Below are 12,093 nucleotides of genomic sequence, written 5' to 3'. Positions count from 1 at the left end.
CCCCATTTTCAGCCCAAAATTGAAATCCAAATGGTGACCAAATTGAACTTTGCTCCGATCAAAATAACGGCCTCAACGAGCGCTCCAATATTGCCTTAAGAGGTACTATCAAATTCACAAAGAGTAAGGCTAGATCAAGCCTTGAATTTGTGGCAAAAGAAAAAGGAAAAAATGTAAGAAATGAGGGAGAGAGATAATCTGTCGAGAGAGAGAAAATTTCATTTGTAATGGCTTAAAAGAATGAGGTGGGTCCCACTCACCCTTTTTTTTTTAAATATCACCTTTAACTTTATTATATATATACATTATTCACTTACCACCACACATACATACATATAAATATATAAAAATCACAAATATTACATGGCACTTTGTATTTACTATATATATATATTTACGAATCTACCATGTTTGTATAAATCTTTATACACAATATATATTATATTATTTAATTGAGTGTCAAGTCTCACATGTAAAGAGTTACTTACTGTGAGTAATGAATGTTTTGTATAGTTTTAGATCTCATTTAAAATTTGAAACTCCCCCAAATTCTCTCTCTCCCAAATTGCTCTTCCAAACAAAATACAACATCTCTCTCTCATCTTAACCATAAAATCTGATTTAGGGTTTTATACCACATATGAATAAGGTTAGCACAACCAAACATCTTCTTTTATACATCTTTATTTTTATAATTTTTTTTAGAATGATTTGATCTTTTATATATCTTGGATCGTCAAATGAGTTTTTTAGGGTTTTGATTTGAGATTTTTAATTTTTTCTTCTTTTTTTTTTTCTTTTTTTTTTTGCGATTTTAGGTTTAATTTGGATTAATGGCAAAGATTTGCATGAACGAAGTGTGCCGTCAACCATGACGCACGACTCACGTTGGTTAATTTTGTTATCGGCTCTCTGTGTCCTCTCGGCGCTCGTTAGGCATCATCAGCAAACCATTTCAAGTCTAGGCAAAGTCTACTGCGACACTTGCTGCGCCGGATTTGAGACTGACAAACCCTCCTACATCGCTGGTATATATATCTCTCTCTCACACTCCTATCTTTTTATCAGATCTAATTATTTTACTATTTTTTCCTCTAATTCAGATATATATACACATAAATACATTTGGGTCCTTTTTATTTTGTTAATATTCATAATTTTTGTTATACATATGGCTTAGAATTATACGAGTTTATATATATATATATATATATATATATATTGGTGTTCATGATTATTGTTGTAGATTTGGCTTAGTTTTTTTTTTACAGACACCTAGATGGGTTTTTTTTGACAAGTTTGTGTATGGAGTATTCAATATGTATTTTTAGTTTTTTACATTTGATTTCCTTTTCCTTCCTTATTATCATTTTTTTCCTTGATGAGAAAAGTTTGTTTTATTTTATTTTATTTTATTTTTTTTTTAAATATAAGTGACAATGTGTGAAGATAGTAGTAAAAATAAAATACATATATATTTTCAAAGTGAATGAACTTTCAATTTCTAGGCATTTTGATTCAAAGAAAAGTACTGAAACTTACTAGATGGTAATGGATCATGTACCTTCAAAAAGTGGACCCATCAAAGTGGTCTGGTCTAATCAAGACTCTTCCACTAAGAAAAATGGGCTCATTAAATTAAAGTCCAATTTTGATTGAACCGATTTACAAGTGTCATATGATCCCGGACTATCTAATAATTTTTAAAATTGGATTATATTGTTTATACAATTCCGTCCTATTATTCATGGTTTATAACTTTAAAATCACATGTCAGTCATTTTCATTACAAACCCTTCTGCATATGGAATGGGAATAATTATTTCGTGGAGATATGAAAGGGAAATAATTTATCAATCAAATTTACCACTCTATCCTTTTACATACATAAAATATTTTCATTCTTTTTTTAGGTAAAATATTTTAATGGTATTTGGCAAAGGTTTTGGTGTAAAATAGTTTGTCGAAAATTGATGAATAAATGATTTTTGTTAGGTTTTAATATTTTTTTTCTTTCATAAATATTTTACGACAACCTGTGGTAAGATAGTATTTGTGTGGAGATTCAAGGTGAAAGTAATAAACTTTTAAGAATTCAATTTGTGAGTTGAAATGTTTTCGACAAACCTTTTGAGATTGTGTTTTCTAATTTTAAAAGTATAGTTGTATTTTTATTGCATAACAATTTAAATTTGGATTCAAATTTTTAGAATTAATAAAGTTTCGTGTTGCATTTGTTCAGTCTGGTACCCTAAACATTATAGTTTCGTGCACCTATTATACACATAGATCAACCTAATTGTTGTTAATGATTTTTGTTGCACATAACTGAACTATCTTTTTTAATTATTTTTTATATTTTTATACTTTTATCTTTAGCAATTTACCTATTGACATTATGGATATTTTTATAAGTGACCTAAATATTGTCTAAATCTTTATTTATTTATTAGTCTATTATTAATATCGGCAAGAGACATACACAATCTTGCCCTTATGGGGACTTGAAGATATAGTCTCATAATTACATTTAAATTTCAACCTTGAATTACTATGACACCTAATTATGTTTATGAACTGGACTCACTATCTATCTTACTTCATTTAGATAGTGCTCATGGCTGACTTAATTTAAAGGGCGAGTGGGAGCATAAAATCATATAATAAAATAGTCTAATATGCCTACTTGCCATCAAAAGTGACTTTTATACTTAAGTAGTACATTAATAAAGCTCATTTCATGATGGTTACTTTCAAGAGTTACATACAAATATGTTTCTGAAGCCTTTTGATATGTTGAAACTAGTTCCATCTATCTTGGTTTCCTTTTTCCCCGTACTAAGTTTATGTCTTTTCATTTATATCTAATTTCTTTTTAAATTTCTTTCCTTTTTTTCTATTCATTGTTTCTATGTATTGCAATGTAATAGTTGCTTGGTTTATAGTTTTTGTTGTACCACAAGTCTGATGAGAATGAGTTTGTTGTAGGCGTTTAAATATATATCATCAACAACAACAAACAAAGCATTCTCCCAATTTCTTGGGGTCAACCATATGAATCTTACTTTTCCATTCCACTCGAATAGTTAAAATGTATGATTTATTTAATATCTTTTAGATCAACTATCTTTATTTTAGGTAAAAAATTTATGATCATATTTGACAAATAATATATATACTCCTTTTTACATGTTTCCTTCATTAAATAGATCATTTTAAAAAAATTATATAGCCTATTCTTAACATATAGATTTGGTTCTTTCATATGTGTAGCAGGTGTGCAAAGGTTTTGAGGTTCCAAAGGCTAACTAATTTTGCAAGCAACCACTTTTGAGGGTTTCGGAGATTAAGTTCCATTACGGACCTGATGAGTGAAGAAATTATGCATCCTTACGACGATCGTGCTATATAAGTTCTTCCTTTTTCTTTTTCTTTTTTCACTCTAGGTTTCAGTATTTCAATTTGCATTGTATAATTATTGCATTTTTATTAACATTAAATCATTACAATGTTGTAAGCCAATGCATTGTATGTTTGTGTAAGTTTTCAATAGCATTTCCCTTGAGTTGTTACTATTTTAAATGAAATGTGTAATATATTTGATTTGGTTTGATTATGTTTAAAATCAAGAAATTGAAATATATTTCTATTTTTCTTTCCCAGTCTTCCCCTCGGTGAAGAACTTTTAAAGTTATAATAGTCTTATGTTATGAGTTCCTTTTTGTCAAGTTCTCTGTTTAGTTGAATTATTAGCGGAGAGAAATGAATTATTAGTAGAGAGAAATAACCGTCTTTCCGGGGAAAAAAATGATAGTCTTGCAATGAATTTACACCACACATAATTGTCAAATCCGATTTCAGAAGAGAGATAGTTATTGTCTTGAAGTGCAAGATGCTTAGGTGGAGGGTATATAATGCCAATTTTGTGGCTTTTGCGTTGCAATGTATTGGGTGTCGTCACCTTGAGATGAACTTTGAAAATGATGTATATAATAATTGTTAGGAATAATCACCAAACAATATTTAATTATGAGGTGGGCTTCTCACATCACCAATCACCAAATGGTGGAACCCTAAATGTTTACTCAACATTGACCATTAAACAAAGATACATTACATTTCAAGTATGTAACATGAATCAAAAGTAACATCAATCAAACATATTTTTAAAATGACATTATAATTTAAACGTAACATATTTCAAATATGAATTTTATGTGGCATCCTAACATAATCATAGTACATATCACATGTTAGTAGTAACATGTTTCAAACTCAAATTAATTATTTGTAACCTCACAATTAAGTTGTAATATGTATTACTTGTTAATTTTATATGGTATATCAAGTTGAACAGAATAATCATTAAATGAAAAATCAAACATGTCAGAAAAATGTACTTGATTTCCCCTTGACTTCGGTTTATTTTACGAATCTCATATATAGATATATATATATATATATATATATATATATATATATATATATATATATATATATATATATAAAATAATGAAATAATTTGTGATTTATATTAAGACTGTGTTCCTACATTATATGAAATTTAATTGTGATGGTAATTATAAAATTGTTATGATGAAACACATGTTTAGTTGTACTTGAATAAAATAAGTAGTAATATATGTTAAAAATATATTTTTACACTATATGAAATTTAATTTTGTTTGGTTTTCACTTTAATGAAATAAGTTATCATATTTGTTCCTTAAATCAAATTCATTACTATTAGAAACGTAATATATATGACTATATGTATCAATATATTTATAGATACAAGAGAAAAAAAAAAAAAGAAAAAAAAAGAAAAAGAAAGACTACTAATTATGTTAACAAAAATCAACAATGGTAACGAATATTAATCAATATCTGAAATTATTTATTTGTCAGTTGCAAAAAAGAGAAATTGTTTAGGGAAAACTACGTATAGGTAGACTTAATAGCCTTAAATAACAAAATAGTATACTTTTAAAGTTCCTTTTTCAATTTGATTAAATTAAGCAAATTAATTACAAATACATCAACAATTATTTTTAAGGTCCAAAATACCCCTCAAACTCTAATTCTAAAATACTAAAATATCCTTATAATTATATAAGAATAATAATACTTGGTCCAATATTTTAGAGCCTAATTTGATCTGGTTCTTACGCGGCATGGACACATCATCGCTCTTACCATTTTTTTTTTCTTTCCAAAAGGACGTTTCTCTCTCTCTTCAATTAGATTGGGTTCCATTCCCTCTATCTTCTCTTCTTCATTCCGTGCCCCTCTCTATCTTCATCGTCTCTCTCTCTGTGGCTTAAGTTTCATTTTTTTATCTACAATGATTTGCTTACCAAAAATAAATAAAGGATAAAGTGAAAATTTTGGTTCTTGGGTCAATTGATCTATATCCAGTATGTTACATATATAACCCAGGAAAAAAAAAAATTCAGAAAATTTTGAAATCAGAAAAGATCTAATTGAAGAGAGAGAAAGTCTCATTGAAGAGTGAAAATCTATTTCAAAATTAAGAACAAGAGTCATAACTTAAACCATAAACATCTAGGGTTGATCCCAAATTTTACTATTGAAGAGAAAATAAAAAAGAATGAAAAAATCAGACCATATCTAATTGAAGATATGGTGTATGTATAAACATTTAAATAGTACATATAAAGAGGGAGAAAATGCCGTGTAAAAAAAATTTGGTTTTGTAAGATATTCCCTAATCTTTTGTCATGCTTGTTGCAATGGATTTGATTTTCTTCACAAATTTTCTCACTCACGCTCCTTCCAAACTTAGGATCCACCGTCAAGATTCAATAGTTTCTTATTGACATCTGGTATTTTGAAATTATATAACTCTAAAAATATTTTGGTATTTTAGAATAAGAGTTTGGAGGGTGTTTTGGACCTTAATAATTATTATTGATGTATTTGTAATTATTTTATTTAATTCAATCAAATTGAAAAATGAACTTTAAAAGTAGACTATTTTGTTATTTAAGAGTACTAAGTGTACTTATATGTAGTTTTCCCAATTGTTTATCTATTTACATAAATATATATCTCTATATATATACTTTTATCTCACTAGATTTTCTCCTTAATTATATATAATATCTATTTCATAAATTTTTTTATTAAAAAAAAAAAAGACGAATGGAGTTGCAAAATTGAAAACAGATGATGTAAGATCGGAGTTTCCGGCACAACGATGTTTCCGACGAGATCAAGTGAATCCAGGAGAGGAGGAAGGTATGTTAAGATTAGGAAGGTTGGTCTTGGCCTTGGCGCCGCGAAACTCATGCGCCACCGCATCGTAAGAGAGCACTCATTTGAATCCATGATCAACTCTATCTCTACATCCACCATGGTTGGACCTCTGTGTGAGAGGTTTGAGATCTCATTTTCGGTCTTTGGTTTTGAAAAGAGAAGTTTAGAAGAGCAACAGAGGAAGAGAGATGGGAGACAGATGTATTGTATAATTTTTTTGTATTATAGATTGTATGGTATAAGTATATCTGTGTATGATATTTGTGCTTATGGTAAAAATTAATGTAGTTGGGTAAACATTTTTATTTCTGTGCTAAGTTGGCGATAAGTAGGTGATGATGTGGCACAATTTGAACAAGTGGCTAGATCACAGCCATTGAATCCTCAATGGACCCTCTCCGGTGAGAGGTGCCATGGAGAGGATTTTTCCCCATCAAATTAAATGTCCAAAAAAGCTCTATTTATGTCTCAAATTAAATGTCCACTTTTTTTTTTTTCTTTTGATTGTCGATAAATGTACAATATAATTTAAAAAGTTATACTGTCAAAGTACTACTAATTTAATTTTCTTACATTGAACCTATAAAAAAAATAAATTATAGACTCACTATGGACATATTTGATAATTCATTTACAACTAATACAATAAAAAATATTAAAACACATAATCTTAAAAAGGAACTTGGATCCCCTCTGTTAGAGGAAGTCATAACTCACCCTTAAAAATAATAATAAAAAAATAAAAAAATAAAAAAAAATAAAAAAAAGGGAAGACACAACTTATCATTTTTATATTTATTTTCTTTCTCATATCTCTCCTTCCATATCTCTCACTCTATTTTCTCCACCTCTTGCACCCCCACCCTCTCTAACCATGGTCATCTTCACCTCTTACAACTCCGCGCTCTAATGATGGCATCACCCTGGCTTCCCTCTCAACCTCCTACCACCACCACCACCCTCTCCACCAAGTACCATATTTATGGACGCATATAAATATACCTTGGTAATGCTATGCACCTAATATATAAATCTAATTTAAATAAAGAACTGATATATCCATGTGAATCAAAACATATATATATATAATCACACATTGTTATTCTTTGTTGAAAATTCTTTAATTTTTTTCAATTAATTTTCATCACCTTAATTTATTTTGAAGACTGATTAATATTTCAAAAACAAAATAAGCTATTTAAAAGAATTGACAAATACCAGCTTAATTAGTTTTAGTTTTAATTGGATGGTATTCTTGAGATGTCAGCGCCTACGTATCATAGAATATATATGCTACAGTTCTTTTGAGCTAATCGATTAAGAAATCCAGATAGGAAAAGTAGATGTCAAGTTACAGCAATCTTTTCTTTTTCTTAAAAAAATAAAAAATAAAAAAAAATAGAAAAAAACCATATTAAAGTTGTTGATGGATTACATAGTAGCTAGTCTCTCAAGGATTCTCTTATTTTAAACTTCTTCTTTTTTTTTTTCCTTTTTCTGTCTCAGAGTTTAATTAGTAATCTTCTCTGAACAATTAATTGCATTTTTATGTTCTTAAGGTTTCTTACAATTTTACATATTCATCAAACAAATAAAGATGGATCATATTATTTACCAATGGTACTGTTTTACAGGTACTTCGAAAGAAACAGAATTCTTCATTTTGATTGGGAATAGAAAAACGAAAACAAAAAAGAAATAAATCAAATTGTGTAGAAGATTCAAACTGTTCCATTTTTCTTAATTATTTTGAAGATTTAAGATCTGCATCTGCCTAGGGGGAAAAAAAAAATAAAAAATAAAAAAATCTGTTCCCAAAACCTCTTTTTACAGAAGGTTTTTCCACTCAATCTCCACTCCCAGCTAGCATTAGTTTAGCATTTTAGGTTTCTTCGATCTCATAAACCATATCTAACTGACCCCTTAACAAAAGTAAAGTTTCTGTGGGGACCATATATGACTTCAGAAAATCAATTAGGGATGCAAAAGAAATGGATAATCTCATAGTTTAAACATGTGTGTGTGTATGTGTGTGTGTGACAGAGAGAGAGAGAGAGAAGGGGGGCATGGGTGTTTTTGCTTCTCTTTACCTTCAAATGGAAGCACTGCAATGTGACCATTGGATGAAAAGCACAAAAGCATGTTTGATAGCTCCTTCACCTATATCCCTCCTTTCCTATACCAGAATACATTAAAATATATATAAATAAATAAAAATATCCCAAAAGGAGAGAGCAGTGGACCGTTCTCTGACTTCCACTAACATATTCCCAACATACAAAAAAATTCAAAAGTGAGATATCCAATCAAATGATCTCCCCACACTCACTCTCTCCTGTTCTGGAATTTAATTATTCCTTCAGTTCCTTTCATCTTCTTTTCTTTTAAATTAAAGATTGTGCCAGCTCTATGCAGCAGCAGCAGCAGCATATTTATATATAGTGAGAGAGAGATACAAATACAACAACAAAAGCTCCTTTATCAGCTAATTAAATTCAGCTACAAACAACAAATGTTATCTAATCTAATCTATACTCTCTCTAAATTTTAGCACCTGTTTTTCATTCCTAACCAACCCTATAATCATAATTCTTCAATTATTACCACACTATGTTCGAATTCGATGGTCCCTAATATTGGCTAAAGCTGCATCATTTTGCCTGCAGCTGGCCCAACAATTGCCCTGTGCTTTAAAGGGTCATCTTCCTTTCCTTTCTCTTTCAGCATTTCCCTTTTCTTTTTCAATCTGGACAATCGAGTACAGTTATACGGATCCGCTGTTTTTTTCCCAATCTTATCGTCCCCAACTTGGCTAGGGTTTTGATAAGATACTTGTTGGAATGCAGCTACTACAGAATTAGTTCCATACGATCGCGATTATGGTTGGCTTATCATTAGCTTCCTTCATCTGAAAGTTCCTCCAAATGTAGGGGTCCAAAAGTCGACTGTGGTCTCATGAGTGACCGGATATGTGCTTGAAACTGGTACCAAACATAACCCTCTACTTTTAAGATCTTGCTTTGGTCCTTCAGGGTCCTTAGATTTGTCAGAATTCTGCATCATCAGCAAGTCTTTCATTATTTTTAAGAAAACAAGGAAGATTAAAAAATAATAATTTTAAAATGAGGAGGGAATATAAAAGAAACACTTAAAAACCTAAGAAGCAGTTTACTAATTATGAAGTTAATAATTTTATAAGTGAGAGGAAACAAAGAGAATTTTGTACCTGCTGTTGTTGTATGGGAGTTCCACTTTTCAAGTATGGGGTACTTAAAACCTGATATTATATGTGAAGAGCAATAGTACATATTAGAAATGGTAATACCAATATATATTAGTTTTCGTATTAATTCCATTTAATTTAAGGTCATTATATATATATATATATATGGAACTTACACTGACTTGTTCATGGAGGAACTTGATGTATTCAATTGCTTCAGAGAGTACCGAAGCTGTATCAGTCTGAAAGAATAACATGCGTGATTACAATCAATAATCAAAGTAAGCTTTCATGAATTTAGAAATAAAATGATGGATGTACTCGTCTCTCACTACATATATGCTTTCATAAATCCGAATTCTCACCTTTCCAAAAGGCGAAACTAATTGCTGGAGTGCAGTAATTCTGTCCCCCATCTTCTCTTTCCTCACCTAAAGAGCAAAGCTACAAGTTCTTATCTATGGCTATATATGAATAAAGGAAAAAGAGTAAAACAGAAAGTTAAAAAAAAAAAAAAAAAAGAAGTTAACTGCTCGATCTTAGATTGAAAGTTTTCTGAACTCGTGTACCTTAAAAGCTGGCAAAGTTGATGGTGTTTCACTTCGCGGCCTTTTGGATGATGGTTCATTGCTACTTTTCTTCGCCGCCATTCCTGAGTCCCTCACTTCTGATGTATTCTGTCATTGATTAATAATGAATATATAAGTTTTATACAATAACAAAAATTAATTGAAACCCTAGTAAGTACATATATATGTGTGTAAGGTGGTGGTTTCATATCATCGTAATAATATGTATCTTTACCTTCATTTTTTCATCAAAGCTTTGCATAGGAAATTGGGGCTGTAAGGGATGGAACAAGCTTGATCTAACATCATTGGTGGCAGCTGCAGATGCATTCCAATACGTGGCGTTATTGGAGAATTGAAGCTGACTATGTGGGGTGTGTTTTGAAGGTGAGTTTCTCATGAACTGAGGGAACTTAGACCAAGAATTAGGCAAGAGTTCGCCAGAGTTCATGGCGTAGTTTGGAGGATAAGGAAAATTCATGGACCGGTTTTGGTTTTCGAAAGCAGACAGTTCCGCTGGTTGATTATCGGAACCTAAAAAGCCTTGTAACATGGTTGAAGGGCTTCCATACACAGCTGAATCTATCTGAAAACTAGAGGGTAAGGCTTGGCATGTCACGCTACTTTCGCTAGAGCTGATATGAGAACTGAACTGCTGTGGTTGTTCTAAAGAAAAGCCCCCCCTTTGCTTAAATTCGCTCACCGAAGAATCTTCATGGCTCCCAGAATACATTTTCTGTCTCCAATGTTCTTGAGATGATCCAATCCCACTTTCTTGCTGATAATTCCTACTCGAATTCAAGTCCTCTTGAAGAACCGAACTGAAACTGCTCTCGGTTTTCCCAGTACGACTGTCCAAATTACCATAAAAACCAAGCAACATATATACTTATCAAATCCTATATATATATATATATATATACCAACAAAAATTTTGATACTTCAATATATATACTTGCTTAACCTTTCCAGGAAAAAAAAAAAAAAAAAAATAGTTAAAATTTCCATGATAAAAGAGGAAAAGGAGAGAGAAAAATTGAAGTGTGCTTACAGTAAAGCTTGGTTCCAATCCATTGCTTGAGAAGGAAGGCTTAAACCGATCATTTGTAAGCTTGAATCGGGGCCTTGCAGCTTCTGGGGATCTTGGAAAACGTTTGAAGTGCCAGATACCGAGCCTGAATCTATGGAGGATCTTGGTTTGGTGTCCACTATTTCTGATGGCCATCCAAAGCTTCCTGTGCTATTGAGTGCCGTTGATGATGGCGAAGATCCCGTGTCAAACCTGTTTCTTGATGATGAATCCCACCAGTTTCCACCCCCAATCTGAAATTGATCCGCCATGGCAAATAAAACTAGACTACTGGACTTCAGCTTTATATATATAAGCTATATATATCTATCTTCCTCTGCTTCTGCCTTTAGATTCTTACTCCTTGACTCTCTCTTTTCTTGGGATCCCTGCGCTTGGCTTTGCTTTGTTTTCATAAAATGATGAAATCGGTTTGCTGCATCTCACACTATTTATATTGAGCAACAACCATTTTGATCAGTGTACAAACCAGAGAAATGACCAGAATTTTAGTTGACTTTTACAGCGTGATTAGACTAGGGAAGGGTCATTTTAAAATATAATATATATATCAAATGCCTAGCTTTATGCTTTTTTATTTCCTTTCCTTTATGATGTTCCTTTGTTTTTCTTTAATTTAATGGGAACCTCTACAGTATCAATGACTTCCCAATCAGACCTTTGCCCAAGTAATTAATCTTTCCTCCACAATGTCAAGTCAATTCACCAAGATGTGCTAGGTTAAAGTTATTCTTCAAGTACGCTAGGATTGTCAGCATGGAATCTTTTTTTTTTATTTATTATATATATATATATAATTAATCTATAATAAAGAAGAAACATGAAAAGTACAGAAATAATATTATTTTAAAATTATGCAAGTTTGAGTTCATATATTATTTTAAATTCTAAATTTATTTTCTTCCAATTTGAATTTTAATGCAGGTATAATA

At 30.8% G+C, this 12,093-nt stretch overlaps 1 protein-coding gene across 2 annotated transcripts; it reads right to left on the bottom strand.

The window, feature by feature from the left end:
• Window positions 1-8,738: 8,738 nt before the first annotated feature.
• Window positions 8,739-11,689, bottom strand: LOC132308495 (transcription factor bHLH123). 2 transcript variants are annotated; one of them, XM_059806589.1, is made up of 7 exons: window positions 11,123-11,689; window positions 10,307-10,922; window positions 10,072-10,179; window positions 9,868-9,933; window positions 9,685-9,744; window positions 9,506-9,556; window positions 8,739-9,333 (listed from the first exon to the last, which is right to left on the bottom strand). In XM_059806589.1, the coding sequence occupies exons 1-7, from the start codon at window positions 11,410-11,412 to the stop codon at window positions 9,184-9,186; spliced, it is 1,341 nt and encodes a 446-aa protein (XP_059662572.1). In that variant the 5' UTR covers window positions 11,413-11,689; the 3' UTR covers window positions 8,739-9,183. The 2 variants fall into 2 exon arrangements, with proteins under 2 accessions (XP_059662572.1, XP_059662571.1); XM_059806588.1 differs by having other exon boundaries at window positions 9,679-9,744; window positions 11,123-11,687.
• Window positions 11,690-12,093: the final 404 nt, after the last annotated feature.

The sequence above is a fragment of the Cornus florida genome, unplaced genomic scaffold (genome assembly GCF_030987335.1).
Source record: "Cornus florida cultivar Cherokee Brave unplaced genomic scaffold, ASM3098733v1 CherokeeBrave_3.0.0_Hap2_Chr05, whole genome shotgun sequence".
Taxonomy (NCBI): domain Eukaryota; kingdom Viridiplantae; phylum Streptophyta; class Magnoliopsida; order Cornales; family Cornaceae; genus Cornus; species Cornus florida.
The sequence above is the reverse complement of the archived record's forward strand: the minus strand, read 5'-3'. Positions and strand labels throughout refer to the sequence as shown.